This window comes from Pipistrellus hanaki (genome assembly GCF_964339955.1).
Source record: "Pipistrellus hanaki genome assembly, chromosome: 4".
Taxonomy (NCBI): Eukaryota; Metazoa; Chordata; class Mammalia; order Chiroptera; family Vespertilionidae; genus Pipistrellus; species Pipistrellus hanaki.
The window spans coordinates 47,772,175-47,788,801 of NC_140506.1; the positions used below are offsets into that span (position 1 = coordinate 47,772,175).

General features: G+C 32.8%; 1 protein-coding gene and 1 long non-coding RNA gene across 31 annotated transcripts in view; one reads left to right on the plus strand and one right to left on the minus strand.

The window, feature by feature from the left end:
* The window catches only part of LOC311622019, a 1,104,806-nt gene that overhangs the window by 798,358 nt on the left and 289,821 nt on the right, over window positions 1-16,627 (plus strand). The window lies entirely within an intron of this gene.
* Window positions 1-16,627, minus strand: part of MCTP1 (multiple C2 and transmembrane domain containing 1) — a gene marked incomplete at its 3' end in the record, with an annotated part of 425,829 nt that overhangs the window by 212,795 nt on the left and 196,407 nt on the right. For 15 of the 30 annotated variants that reach the window (XM_084882645.1, XM_084882668.1, XM_084882652.1 and 12 more), the window contains exons 4-6: window positions 15,936-16,015; window positions 12,685-12,796; window positions 4,360-4,398 (exon numbers count right to left, since the gene is read on the minus strand). In XM_084882645.1, coding sequence (XP_084738771.1) covers window positions 4,360-4,398; window positions 12,685-12,796; window positions 15,936-16,015 — 231 coding nt within the window. Of the gene's footprint in view, window positions 1-4,359; window positions 4,399-7,620; window positions 7,669-12,684; window positions 12,797-15,935; window positions 16,016-16,627 lie in introns of all 30 variants that reach the window. The other 15 variants (XM_084882642.1, XM_084882664.1, XM_084882669.1 and 12 more) reach the window with 2 other exon arrangements.

The following is a 16,627-nucleotide window of genomic DNA, read 5'->3' on the forward strand; positions in this document are numbered from 1 at the left end:
TAGAAATGTTCGGGCTATTTGCCCTTTGTTCATTGCTGCATTTTATAAACTGAATCTCAGAAGCCTTCATTATGAGATTGACTTTACAGCATTTTTAAATGACATAAGTTTAAGAGCATAAATAGTGACAAAGTAAAGATTTAAAAGAGAATTTTATACTTCCTTCAAAAACATATAAGCAATATAAGCATCTCATTTTTTCAAATACATATACATAATATTTTGAAATGAGGCACCAAAGGAAAGCCATTTTGGTCACTCACAGTTGAGAGGGTCAATGACCAAAAAAGTTTCTATATTTTGTGCAATTTTTAAAATATTACTATTTATTATCAGTATATGAGGTTTTTGTAGAAAGGGACTGATAATTGTTAAATATCTTTTTTTTTTTTTTTACTATGGCTGACTGAGATACTTAAAAATGTGTTAATTTGTTTCTCTAGCATTTCTTAAATTAAACCACTTAGAGGTTTTCACTGATGCATTTTTAATGTGTCATCCAAGGTGTCAGGTTTAACTATGCCCTGCAGACTTACAGAGTTGAAAGTATTCTCTAGTTTAAATTAACAATATTCTTGCCAAAAGTCTTATTAAAAATTGCTTTATTCAACCAGTGAATAAAGTGTTTTATAGTTCATTAAAATTATGCTAAGTGATTATAATAAAATCTTTATAAAAAGATATATTACTTGAAAAATAAGCCATTAAATAACAGAAGATATGCTAATGAGACATCATCACATAGTCTATATTAGATTATTCAAAAGATGAAATCTTAAAACAATTCTAAACTGCTTTTGTTGAGAATATGAATTGCAACATGTGTATATATTATCACAATGGTTATTTCTCATATAATTAAAGTGATTTGTTGAAAGCACATACGTTTATTACTATCACATCCACTGGTAAACTCATTCTTCTACATAAACACACACATACACACACACACACACACAATAGAGTGCAAAAATAATTCCTGCTTACTGTCTGATAGAGGCAATTATTTCGTATTTTTTCCATTTATTTGACCCCATAAAATTTATTCACAAAATACATATGCATCTTCTCTTCTGAGCTCATGAAATCTTTTTGTTGAATAATTTAACCTTAGAATAAATTATCAGTGATAAGGCTTCTTCTAAAGAATATAATTTTGCACTAACTCAAAGTGTTACCATTTCTCTGCCAAATGCATTTGTCACGTAAGTAAAACTCTTTGACCAGGATAATTATCCAGTTGCCTACGTTTAGAGAGACATTGATCCCTATCTTATTAAAATAACGGTTTTCTATAATAACTGAATATGGGGAGAATAAAAAATATACATGCTGGAAAGTATGCTAATAGAAAACCAGAATAAGTGTTTTAAAGGATGTTACCATCCCTAGGAGATAGATGTTATGAAATTCATAATTATTCACTAGTTAACATACCATTCAAAGATAGCACATATTTTATATAGAGGTAAGTCTAGGTATACTTTTTTTCCCTATTCATTATTAGGTTATAACACATTTTGTCCAAATAATACATGTCAGTCCTGAACAGCAATTACAGTTTCCTTGCCATCAAGTTGGCTATTCATCTCATTTCCAACAGCAAATACGACCCCATGTTATGTGAGTGCCACAAATAATAAGATTTCCATAGAAAGAATCCATTATTGGCAAGATGAAGAAAATGACAAGCGGATATTTAACTAATGGGATAGTCCATGAGCTGATTCGCTTGTACAGGGGAGATGCGCATATTGCAAGCATAACAATGTCAATTTAACTTCCCCTCTCCAAGGTTACTTCTGAAGAAAATACAAGGAAATGAAAAAAGCTCCACAGTGGAGAGAATATATAATGCCATTATCTGATGATATGTAAGTCTTTGTCAGAAATTTTGTAATTCTCAGATTTATATTCACCATTGATGCTCAAAGACAGGATGCATATCACAGTCCTGATATCAAAAAGCAAAAGACCTCATTCTACAAATCAAGATTCCAAAGAATAAAATAACCTACTTGTATGGAAAAAGTCACCTTTCACTTTGAGCATAGTTATGTAAAAAAATAAGATACCTGTATTTAAATGTAATGCCCAAAATGTATATCCCCTTTCCAAAAATAAAAGAGGAAAAAATCCTTACACAAGGACCTTTAGAGAAGATTAAAATAATTAGAAAAGAGATGCATTTGCACAAAACAGTAACATAATAAATAGTAATGTAAAACTATAAAGTATAGTTACTTATCTCTCAGTTTCTCAGGAAGCACAATTTATAGCAGTGCTCCCTTATCTGTGGTGGATAAATTCCAAGACACCTAGACATGATAGAAACTATAGATAGTACCAAACCCTATATATACTATGTTATTTTCCGCTACATACAGACCTATGATAAGCATTAATTTATAAATTAGGCAAGAGATTAACATTAATAACTAATAATAAAATGCAGCACTTACAACAACATAGTATAATAAAAGTTATATGAATGTGGTCTCTCTCTCACTGCTCTTGTAACACTAATATGAACAAAAGTGGCAAATATTTTAAGGGACGGTGACAATTTGAATGAATTATCAAGTGTTCAGTATGTTTTCACCGGAAAAAACATACAAATGAGTAAACTGATTTTCCTTTATTCAGAATTCTATATCCCCATTAAATTATAAAAGTTGGAAATCCCTTAGGCTAAAAACCCAAAAGCCATGTTATAATATACACTAAAAATAATCTGCTACATATCCCAATGAGTGCAGTGTTAGACACAAGGAATTCTATATTTTAATGGCAAGCTACTATAAAGTACCAGTTGAATGTACAAATGGATTATTAATAATGATAAATTAAAACAAAAAATTTTAGATATAAAAATAGTGGAGATTAGACATGTATTATTACTTTTAAGTTGTTTTTGTAGAGCAAAGGAAAAGTAAATTTATGTTTACTTAATTTATCATTAAAATTAAATTTAAATATAGATTAAGTAAATTACTTAAAGACTTTATAATTATTATTTTTATACTACAATAAAATGGATTATTCTTACCAATTAATACTAACTACTACATAATATCCTGCTCTAGCATTATATCTTAATTACACCTGGAAAAGATAATATTGCTACATATTAATGGATTACAAATTTTTACACATATATATCATAAATAGAAAATTCATGAGGAAAGCCAAATGAATGAATTTTTAAAAGATTTATACTTTTAATACAACACTAATTTTGAAATACAAAGAAGAAATTATAATACAAATATGAACAGTTCAAACACTTCCATAAGACTTTATGAAACTTTATTTTGGTAAGTATATAAACACAGTGAACACTAAATCATAAATATTCAGCAACTTTCCTTAAAATATTTTCCATTTTTTACTTTTTTTTGTGAACCAAATTATATTTTAGTTATTAACTATACAAAAATTAGGAAGAAAATGTATAAGATGAAATATTTATTGAAGCAAGTTAAGACATTACCATAAGTGCAAAGACATTTTGATATGTTTTCTTCATTCATGATAATAAAAATGGCAAAAATCAAAGGAAAATTTAATAGCATGATTCAGTCAGAATGGAAGAGAAAATATTGTCACATCCCAGGGTCTAAGAAAATTAGTCACTAGTAAATATGAATACTGACTTCTCAAATAGAAATTTGAGCAAACAAGATTTTTACAAATACAATCTCTTTTATTTCTTTTAAGGAGTACTCACAGAAAAGTCCATTTCATTTTGATGCTAATTTGTGTCCAAGAGTGATACACCACTGAACAAATCAGAAGCTTAGTTTACATCTTATATTTTTTACAAGTTATAAGAGCCAGAGCTTAGTAAGTTATAGGAGCCATAAAGTCCTCTCACTCCCAAGAGTGTTTATTTCTTGAAGTGAGAAGAGGCAATGATGCAAAGCTGTTCTCATTATACACTCCAAAGATGTAGCAATTCAGGGATTTCTGAGTTTAGAAAGCCTTAGGCTGAATTGTCAGTGAACAGAAACAGTAAATTACATGGTTTTCCTTCTCTCTAAAGTTGTTCCTACCCTCACCTCATTGTTTTATTACTGATCTAGAGCAGACATTTTCTAGACCCTGTGGTACATGTAACACAAGCCAGATGCTGAGAATGATGCTGAGAAGTGACCAGAGATTAGCAAGAGGATGATTTGGGTGCAATTGATCAGTGTGATTTCTATTTACTGAAAAAAGCAGTACATGGTTTGCTGAAAGTTTATGAAAAAATGAATTGAAGTGATGAAATCCTGTGTATAATTTGAAGAGGTATGAGAGAGGCTTGACTGATAGTTCTCAACAAGAAAAGCTGAAAGATCACATGCTAAGCATTACCTTACTTGATCTTTTCCAGCTCTTCCTCATTAGCATTGTCTGCAAATGAAATAAAGCATTTTAATTACGTTATCACTCAGGTACAGAATAGGGCAGCCAATTGGCTTCAAGAGGAAGCTTAACATTTAAACAGCAAACAGTTTCCAGCAACAAACTATAAAAGACAAAAAATCGTTTACACGTACTCACAGCTACAGAAGCACCTTTAACATTCAAGCAGTCTTTCTGGTAAGAGTTAGTTATGTTTATTTGTTTGTTTGTTTATTTTTATGGGGGGGAGGGACAGTACTTTTTAAGTAGAATGGAACATTTTAAATATCTTAATTGTTCACTGGGGGAAAAACACATCCAGTCTCGTGTCTGGCGATTGTTCCCTTTTGGTGGTGCTGAGGATGTACCATGGCTTTACTAGGTCTATGATAATTTTCCTCTTCAAACACATGCAAATCTGTTACTTTGATGGCATTTTAGACTTGCATCTGCCTAATCTTTTACATCAGGATCTATAAGAGCTTTCAATGGAGAAAAATGCTGCACACTGTGATGGCTACTAGAAGATCTAAATGTTTATTCATAACATATACCTTAAGAGTAGTTTTTTTGTGTGTGTGTCTTAGTAAGATGTATTTATGGTTATGGAGGTTTGTGATGAGTGCCTAAGATCATTGGTCTTTTGGTCATAAAAATCCAAAGAATATTTTATTTCCTCTCCAGTTTTAAAATTTTTTCAATAAATACTGAGGTACTATTAACTTTCTGATTAACCTCTATACCCTATCTTAGCTTATTATTTTCCTTAAGGCAGACGAAGTAGATAATAGGGAACATTTGGAGCAAAGAATATAGCTTATAGAAATGCTTGCCATATTTGTGTAGCAAAGACATGTATGGATACCTCTATATTTTTCAGCAGGATTCACTATAAAGTAGAACCATTTCAGAAACCATTCATAAGTTATAAAAAGAAAGAAAAGGTTTTAATACAAGATTTAGTTATATAAGAAGGGAAACTTTGGTCTAAACCAAGATAAGGAAATTATGTTGTGTTTCTAGAGTAGGAAGTGAGAAAAGCATAAAAATTGTCAAAGATAAGGATACATTCCTACTTTTTATAAATAATGGTCTTATGGGTTATACTTTATATATATGCTGTGTTAAATATTGATGAAACTATAGAAGAATAATAGATTTCCTTAGGTTATAATGATTTCCCATTTTTTCCCCAAATGGAGCCAGGAAACTGAAAAGCATTGCTATCAAATACTACTATAAAACAATTTTATATGTTTTCTAAGTACTAATGTCCAATTCATTTTAAAGCAACAAAACCCATCACTGGGTGGTGGAGATGCGCATATGGTAAATGTCTGTGGTTGATGTAAAATAAGTTATTGCAATCATCATCATCACCACCACCACCACTTTCTCCATCATCGCTAAAAGATAATTGGAAATCATACATTTTTGTAGTATGACATAGTCACAAGAACTGTCCTAGTAGGAGTTAGAAAATAAATGTTCAACTTTTACAGAAAGCAGAATTTCAAGGAACAAAGAATAGTAATTCTTAGAGACAATGTTTTGAGTCAAATAAATAGCAATTAAGATAAATAAAGTGAAAAGTAAAATCTCTTTTTAAAAAATATATTTTATTGATTTTTTTACAGAGAGGAAGAGAGAGGGATAGAGAGTTAGAAACATCGATGTGAGAGAATCATCGATCAGCTGCCTCTTGCACACCCCCTACTGGGCATGTGCCCACAACCAAGGTACATGCCCTTGACCGGAATCGAACCCGTAACCTTTCAGTCTGCAGACCAATGCTCTATCCACTGAGCCAAACTAGTTTTGGCAAAAAAGTAAAATCTCTTAACTCATGGCCATTTATCATCATCATCTAGTACCTAAGAATCTTATAAAATTCCATTCTGTAAGAAATGTTATACTATGAAAAGAAAAGAGCTAAGAACATGAGAGAAAGTTGAAATTTCAGGGTAATGCTACTCCATAGTATACAGATTCACTACTACTGGCAAAGTCACATCTCCTGACTCAGAACTATTGCACACTATTAAAATGTAAAACAAACTATAGGGTTGGTATTTTTCCTGCCTCTCAAAATTGGCTTTATAAATAGGCAGCATGGTATTATTTTACAGATTAAGACACTGATTCAAACAAAAAGTCAGTAGTAATTTTCTTAAGTGTAAATATGAAAGATCTGGCATTTATGGGAACCAATTCATTATTTTCTTGATTATCTTGATTTTTTAAATTAGATTCAGGGGCTCTCAGAATGGCCCTAGAATGTATAACAATATTTCTGCTCCATTAGCCAAACAATTAGCTGAATAATGGCTTTGAGTATCCCTCTCCCAAGTCTCCTTTTCATTTTAGATGATTGGGTTAAGGTAAATTCAATTAAACTGAAAACAGTAGAAAAGTTTTTATAAAGTGAATCTAACAGACATACTATTATGCTACCTTTGCTATCTGTGAAACATGTTAGAAAAGAAAGATTGTTTGGGGAATGTTAAAGACAGGTGATGAAGCAAATTAAAGAAAAAGAAGATTTTGTTTTTTGCTCTATGATCTTCAGCTGAGAAACATATGAATTTGTTGAAAGTGTCATTATCTAATATCATTATAGTACTAGAGACCGATGCACAGAATTTGTGCAAGGGGCTTGGCCGCCACAAGGTTGCTGTGGGCCTCTGCCTTGTCCCCCTCCCCCCAGGCTTTGTCCGGACGGAAGGATATCCAGAAGGACAGCTGGTCTAATTACCATACCACACTTTTATTATTATAGGTAACAAAAGTTTTTTATTAGCAGCTCAACTTTCTTTGAAGCCAATAAAAGAAATAAGTAGCATAAAAATATGGCCTGTGATAGAGCTGCAAAACTAATTATTTTTTTTAAAGATTCCACAATCTCAATCCACTTTGTGCTTTTATAGTTTGTTGTGGTTTTTTTAGGCACTTACATGGCTCTATAGATATAAAAGAAATTACAGAATGGGTAGATATTATTGTATATACATATCATAAAATATGTATCACATTTTTATAGGTGGATATTTTTTCAAATGTTAGCTATGAAATAATTCAGGAAAAAAATAAAAAAAATAAACCAACATGGAAAAAACTTTAAAAGCCCTTTAGGGTCAATTCATATGTTTCTTAGAATTTTTTTTTTTTTTTTAGCCAAGCAATTTGTAGGTCTAGGTTATCTAAGAGAGTGTATAATACAAATTAACTCACTTTTATTTCACAAATTCTCCAATGAAGAAAGTTGTGGATTGTACTCTGCTAGAAAAAGAGCCAGAAAGAACTCAAACACACCATCAGACGAAAATACCATACACAAGACACATATGTATTCACGACACACTTTTTTAAGGGGTCAAAAACGGGACATGAATTCAAACAGAAATGACAGTTGTGTCATGCAACTCATCAGTATGCCCCCATACACACACACACACACACACACACACACACACACAAATATATGTAGAGACACATCTGGGATTTTTTAAAAAGACTCATTAATTCAATGAAGAAGATTTTAATATAAGCAACTATGAAATACTTTGGCTGCTACTTATACTGTATTTCTTAAATTGCTGTGATTAGACATTTCATATTTTAGAGGCCTTAGAGGGGATTCAGCAGGCTGATAGGTTTTTCAATTCATTCTTCAGTTTTACTGATTTCCAGAACTGGCAGTCCACACAAGGAGAAGTCACCCCAACTGCATTATTCATGACATTTACTGTCAGTATTGACAGTGTACACAAAACTCATAAGATGACTGATTTAGAAATCTTAGCACTTTCGGATGCTAAATACTCTGTGTTTCCAGTTACTCATTTCTTCCTACTTTTGGTAGCATTTTCTTAACATTAATACTCTATTTCCTATTTGATTGTTAGGATTTTTTTGTTTATGGCTCTTGAAACTCATACTCCATTTTTTCACTTTAATACATGTGTATTTAGTTAAGCTCTGTAAACACAGGCATAAGAATAAACATGTGGTTTTTAAAATAAAATCTTAAGTCCCAAAAGCTTAAATAATTTCTGAGCTAACAAAGCAAACACAATTCTTCTAATTTTGCTGTGTAAGAGTCAATAAAAAAAATCACCTTCTATTTCATCCCCATATATCATTCTAAATATTAAATGTAATTGTGATCATTTACTAACTGATTTCTGGTTTGCTGCATTTTGAGTTGGGGTTTCTCTAAACAAGATTTGTTCCTTGATAATGTGTGAAAGTTCAGCATGTCATTTTTACTGCAGCAATGTGTTATGTATTCAGGAATATAAAAATTATATTTGAAGACATATTGGATTTTTAACCAAGGAAATTCAAATGTATTACAGAGAAATGTATTTAGCTAATACAAACATGTTACAAAATGAAAAAAAAATACAATTACCTGCTTTTAATTCATTGTCATCATTAGAAATCTTGAGACAAGCAATACAGACTGATTTTAAGCACATTATCATTAACATACCAATTTTAAGATCTCAAAAAGAAACTTAACTCATTCTTTAATATTGTTTGTGACAACCTCAGGGATTTAAATAAGAAAAATAAATAATATCTTTTCCTGCACCTTTGAAGCATTCATTCCTTCAAATCCTCATAGATATTCAGCAACAACTCATTGAACAACCATTAGGTACAGAAAGCTGGGCTAGGTTTTGAGAGAAGTTATCATAAGGAAATCAGAAGCAGTAATTTATACGTTTTTTTTAATGGAGTAATAGAATATAGGATAGAGGTGAGCAGAACTATAGTATAGGTACATTTGGGGAATTATAAGTGACATAAGAAAGCCAGGACTTAAGAGAAGGTGAGTTTTGCAAGAGTTTGCATGGCTGGGACAGAAGTTACAAGTGAGGGAACATTGTTGGTGATTGAAGAACCTTAAAACACCTCATCAGGAGTTTCTGTTTAACCAGAGAAGTAACCACAGGTTACTGAACACTTAGGGAAAAGAAAAAGAAAAAAAGAAAAAAAAAAAAGAGAGAGGAAGGTACAGAACCTAGCACACTGTTCGAAGATAATCAGTAAGGGAATTTTTTTTTTTTCAAAATAGAAAAAATGGTCCTTGTTCACAGTTTTAAAATCTCATAACTAGTGTTACTTAACAATTTAGCAATATTAATAAAATAGCCAAATAACTGCTACATGGACCAAAAAAAAAAAAAAAAAAAAGGATTAAAAAAGCAAATTATTATGTACTTGTTAGAAATGTTGAGTAACATGCTTAGTAATATGCTTAGGAACCCAGATCCAAATCTAGAACATTAGACTCACCAGGATATTGGGGAACTGAATAGAATTTCCTATGAGGAACATTTTAACCTTCCTCCCCACCTCTTGACCCACTTCTCTATAGCCAACTCCATGTTCCCATCTATTAATCACATGATCACACCCACGAGGAGGAGCCAACATAGTCACACCTGTCACCCCCCTCTCTGCTCCTCAGGTGTGGCCAAGATCAGGATGGTTCGCCAACCAGAGGTTAGCCTGGCATAGGCCTTTTCTGAGGCACTGAGTCCTTGCTAAGCCACTTGCTTCCCTGACGAAGAAGAGAGAAGACAGGTGAGAATCCACAGTAATACAGGAGGCAAAAAAAAAAAAAAAAAAGACAGTTTTTCAGTTGGCACAGAATAAATCCAGTGCTATTTAGGACTTTGAAGGGGAAAGATATGAAGTAAGGCAGTGGATGAAAAATACGTGGCAGTAAAATATTTCTTCCAAAAAGCTAGGATTGAAATAAAGAAAATGACATGAGGATCTCAGAAAGAACTGTTTATGCTGGAGAGATATGATAAAGAGAAAGGAAAGGAAGAAAAGAAGATGAATAATGACAGATTTTTTATGTGTAACTGTTTTATGTAACCCACCAGTTTCTTCCCTATTCTTGTTTGAGAAATCACTGATGATCAACAACCAGGCCCTAAATTGTTTCAAATGATTTTTTTCTAATTAGGAAGACATTGTGCCTACATAAGTCTGAGCAGCTATGAGGATTGAAGGACTTTTGCAAGAATCGTTGAAGAAGAAATAGAGGTGGGAACTACTTTGTCTGAGCTGACATATATTTCTGTGAATTTAGAACAAGTAGCAGCTCCATCGTAAGATCACTGGATACTTATTTGATCCCTCAAGCCCTCAGTTTGATCTGAGAGTACCTAATAAATATCTCTTTAATATAAAATTTAGTAGACTTTCCATCATCAAATCACCCAAATAGCTACATGGTTAGGGAATATACAAGACCTCAAGCACTTAGGCATTTTCACGTATGAAGTACTGTCCTTCATTAACATACCAAAGAATCCCAAAGCAAAAACATTCTATCACCAAGTTTTGCTGATTTCACCTCCTTTAGGTAAACCTAATCATTTCCCTCCATTTCTATCTCTGACAGGTCTCATCTAAACTTCCATTATCTTCCACCTGGATTTTTGCAATAGCCTTCTAATTGGTTTCCAAGCATCCATTCTTACTCTTCCATTTATTTATTTTCCATCGTGCAGATGCAGAGCTACTTTCAAAAAGCAAATATGATTATGCCACTTCCCAGTTACAGACTTTTCAATGGCTCCCATTGCTCTCCGAGGAAAGACCACAAAACTGAACATGGCCAATGGTCCCGACACAGTCTGAGCATCCCTTTCCACTCCAATTGTCATCATGTACCATGATCTTCCACTCACTCTTTGCCTTCATCTTCTCTAAACTCCAATACTTTTAAAATTCTTCAAATGCAACATGGTTCCTCTAGCCATAAGGAGGAACCTTTGCACAGGCTGTTATACTCTGCTTAAAATATTGCCTCTTTTCCTCGTTTTTGCCTTACTAACTCCTATTTATACTTTAGACTTCAGCTGCAATTTGACTTCTTAGAGAATCACCATCTCCCAGACTAAAACAATTTCTCCTATATTTGCTGTTATAGCAACACAGACCTCTCTTTCATGACACTTAAAACAGTTGTCAGCATACATGTTCTTCAGTGATTTTTTTGATTTCTGAGTTCTCCCCTGGGTATAAGTTCTCCTGTATCCTTAGGGTCTGGCACAGGACCTGGTGTATAGTAGGTTCTTATTGATTACCAGGTCCTCACCCACTCTTCTGTCTGCACACATGGGCCTGTGCACGTGTAAATGCATTCTTCCATCGCATTAAGTTCTCACAGAAGGTATTATTTGGTAATACTTGCTTGAAAACAGAAATTTCTTCCTCACTGAATAGTTATAGACACTTAAATCATACTTAAATATTACCTATGAATATGTGCATTTATTAATTCTTAAAAAGATGGAGAAAAGTACTTATCGAGAAGGGTGAAATTTTCAATGATTTTAAAACACTAATTTGAATATGGAATTCACTATTTTCATCTACAATTTAGAGAAAATATTGATAATAACTTTCAGAAAATGATATATATCAGCTCTAATCATGCCTTATTTTAAAACAGCAACACCCACATTACTGAAAGAACATTTGAACTTGCCTAAAAATTATGTCTACTCCGAAAATGTGTTACAATCAAACCTAATGAGAGTAGCTCTGGGTACACAAAAGGATGTGGAGTCTAATAAATAATCTCTGGTAAATGGTGGCAGAAAGCGCACTGGCCAGCCTACCAATGTGGGTCAAACCTGACATTTTTAATATCCCTCCAGCAGTGATACAGTAATTGGCTCCCTCTGTATCCCTTGTCAGCTTCTCACAGCAGCAGGATGTGCTGGGAAATGGGTAGCACTGATATGGTAGTCCATCAAAAAGATAAAAATTGCTCACTTATCATTCAGCAAATAATACCAGAAAGCAGAAACTCTGTTATCATTTCACTTCATTTTCTTATGGCACACCTGACAATATAGTCAACATGGTAAGTCCTGAATACCTCCAGGTAGAACTCCAAATATTTAATTCACTAATAAATGTATTCCCTGAATGAACACTATCATTTGTCTACAATATAACATGTCTGAAGCTGGGTAAATCAAATGATAATAAAAGATGCCAATGTTTCTCTTATTTACAAGAAGTTCTGATCTGGAGCATAGGACAGGAGATTTGAGTTCAAGAGATATAATATACAAGGATCAGTGATACCAGGATACTCACAGAAACAAAAGACGGCCAGATTTTCATATGCTGCTTCTCTTTATTATTACCTCCGGGCTCAGAGAACGCTCACGCATTCAAACAATGTTTGAGTGAACATCAGAGCGCACGTTTGAGAGCATGAAAACAGCTCTACAAGGCTGTGGGGAGACTTACCACATCCCTGTGTTCTCCTTCCTTAGGTGTAAGGGTAACTGACAGCAAAATGATTCCAAGGTCATGGTCAGGATAGTGGGGATCTTTCAATGGCAGAGTCACATCTGTGGGCCTGTGACAGAAATTATTAATATTCTGAACAGTTATTAAATGAATAAGCAAAAAATATATTTTATATCAATATTTTTGTCTTCCTTTACACTCTGTTCTTGTGAACATTTCATCGATGAATGAAGTTGTCCAATAAGTTTTGAGCCAACAGGGTATACCTGGATTTACTAGATAAGTTTAAGGGTTCTAGAAAGGCTATGAGGTCACTAGGAAGGCCATAAAAACCACGAAGTGATTTCAGAAACATACAATGCTCCTGCTCTTTGATCTCTAAGCACACAGAATGCAATGGCGGGTATTTTCTAAAATTTGAGTTCAAGAACCAAATGGGGTCATTTATTGACCACTATTTTCCTCTCACATCTTTAAGATTTTTTTTAAAATCATGAATATGATATTGAGTAATAAATGAGTGAGAGAAGAGGCAAATATAAACTATACTTTGCCTGCTACACATTATAGACATACTTTAAAAACAATGTCTAATTACTTGAAAGAAATTATAATATTTTAAAAAGTGCTTCTATTTTGTGTGTTTTTTTAAAAACTGATCCCTGAATAATTTTTAGGTTCAGAAATACAAAGTAATCAATAATTTTATCAGTACTTAGTAGACTTTAAAATATCCTTAAATCTTTATCATGCAATCATTATAGTTAGATATCTGAGGAAGAGATTATGAATTGCTCAGTATTTATTACCCACAATCACTTTTAGAAAATAAGCAAAATATACATTCAATAAGTAGTGCATAGATGATATCTTATTTCCATATTTTAATTTATATTTAACAAGTTAGGGTTCATGCCCTTCATTAACCTCAGTGACTGTGTAACGTTTGGTGCTAACCTTGAATCTTGAAATGTTGGCAAATTAGGAATGTTCCTTTGCTTATTTAGTCACTTGCTCATTCATTTCATTCACAAAATATGTATTAAGCACATATTAAATGCCACACACAATGCTAGATTATGGGTGAAAACCAGAGCTCAGGACCAAAGATAAGATCCTTATCTACATTGAGCTTAACTTTTAGGAAATGAAGCAATTGAAGGCTAATACTGGGAAGAGGATTTGGGATTGAGAACCTTATGTAGTTTCTAGCACTCGGTTATTATAATACTAGGAAACTCAAATAATGCTTAATTTACCAAGTCAAAGAATGATATTATTAAAAATATAAACAGGTTTCTAATATCAAGGGCTTTAACTGAAACACAAGTAACCTGTTAGAAAGATAATATATATACATTATAATCATTGTGCTGAAAATTGTTTCAACATGATTTTAGTTATAGCTAATTATGGTCAGATAATAAGATAAAAACTTGTTCTTTTTATTTTAACAAATATATATTAAATATTATATTGTGCATGTGTATGTATGGGTTTACAACTTGATTTGACTTGTTTTCCTATAATGATTATATATATAAATTAATAGGAAAAACTTCATTACATTTTTTAAATTTCTTTATTGATTAAGGTATTACATATGTGTCCTTATTCCCCCATTACCCCCGACCCACTTCATTACATTTTTATAATGATTGCATGATAAAGATTTAAGGACATTTGCAATTGCTTTATGATACATCTATTATTTTCTTTCAAAGAGATACCTTAATGCATTATATAGTAGCCTAAGCATTTATATGCTACTATTATTACCCATTTTTCTACACTCAGAGGCTACTGATTTATACATGGAATTCAATGTCATAATTATAAATATGTAATTTCAAAAAGTAATATGTGATTTTAAAAAGTGGTTGGGGAAAATGGAATGGTTAAGTAATATGTAAAATAAGTAATGTGTCAACATAAACACCAAATGCTTGCATATCGTTTCTTTTTATTTTCTTTATCATCCCATAGTTTTCTATTTTAAGTCATTTTTCACAATAATTTTATCTTTAATAGAGAAATTTATGCTCTGTGATTAAGTCCAATAGTTTGCATATCCTTATGTAGAGGTCTACAGAGAAAATAATATGGTCTTTATAGAAGAACAGCACAGCCCATCCCAGCTGGAGCTCAGTTTTTACGATAATGGACTACATACAACACCATCTAGGACACTTCCTTCAACTGTAGTGAGGTGGGGAACCAGTGACCATCTGGGTTCTATTCTTAAGTCAAGCTTGCACTTTAGGTTAAAAGGAAGGACATGTAGGAATTACAGAAAAGCCCCTCTTTTGTCAAGTTGGAGGCAAAAACTATCTTAGGAAGACCCATAAGCTGTGATCAAACTCAGCTGACTATAACACTTAAGGTGTCTCCATAACTTCTATTTCTCCACTCATCTACATTTACAGAAAAATAGAGTAGTAATCTAGCCCATTATGTTGCTTTCCACATTATATTCCTGCCACATGATGGAGCATGATCATCTAAAACAGAGTCCTTTCTCCATAAAACCATCAAAGAAGATTTTATAGCTTCCTTTACAACCCATTCCAGCATCACTTGAGCCTGTTTTTTTCTTCCATAGTATTAATCAATGCTTAACTCCTATGTTGAAATGAATTTTTTAAAAAATATAAGACCATAACTAGGTACAAGGAATAATTAATACCAGTATTAGTATTAATACTATAACTTTACAACTGGTCATGCAATGGTAAACTGATCTAACTGAGCAAATACAACCAGTCTGCCTCCACTTTTGGGGCATTCCTTGGTAACCTAGGATTACTGGTGATTACTTTGGCTCAGGTGACAAGTTGCAGTTTTTTGAGAAAAGTGCATGCATTTTATTTCCCATATGGTGGCCTGATTCTTAGTAAATATGATTAGCAAACATAATCTCCTTTATGCCCCATCACAACCATACAAGTAATGCAGGAGCAAGGAATGTGTCATTAATCTCTAGATTTCTGGTACTTAGCACTGTGCTGGGGGACAAAGCAGGCATCCAAGAATTTTTCTGTTGAATGGTTGTTGAGTAAGATAGGGAAGGTGTTTTTATTTCCATTGGGTTGATGAAAAATATGTGCTTAAGAAAGTCTGCCTTGCATGAGGGCTCACAACCACACATGACTGAACAGTGACTAGAACCCAGATCTGCTGACATTGTTTATTACACTAGCCCAGCTTTCTAACAAGGTGTAGTGATATTATGACAGTTCAAAGATCACCTGTTCAACTCCAACTGTGTGAGATCCAGAAAGGCTGAGCCCATAAAATCATCCTGTAGTCCAAAATCATAGTCAAATACCTAAGAAGCCAAAAAGAAGACATTATTATAAAAATTCCAAAATAGGCTTTAAATGAAAGCATCTTGATTATAAAATATTGGAGTGAGTTTGTAAGAAATTCTACAAAGATGTCTTCCAAACTGAGCTAAAGATGATGAGAATATGATTCCAAGTTCTTCATATGCCTCAGAGCATTGTAGATAAATTCTATGATATAATAGGACAATATCATTTAAGCATACAAACATGTGAAAATTGAGATATTATAAGCTCATTTGTTGTAAAAAGCAAAACATTTTGTAATGTTATATTAACGTTAAGTTAAATTAAGTTTATTATCACAAGCAATGACTGGGGGATAATGTTAACATGACTAACACTGGAAAGGACAAGAAAAGAGAGAACATTTCTGTCAAAACAAATTATCTAGTATCTTCTCTGTGCTTTTCATGGTTCTTATTCCCTACAGTGAATGAGACAGGCACTGTCCCTGACTTCCCTATGTATAGAGGTGAAACAGTCAATACCCAAATAGACATGTACAGATTAGTGATGGACACTATGGAGAAAAAAATCTAAGGGGCGTGTTGGGAGCTGTAGTTTTAGATAGGGAGTTCAGAAAAGCTCCTTGG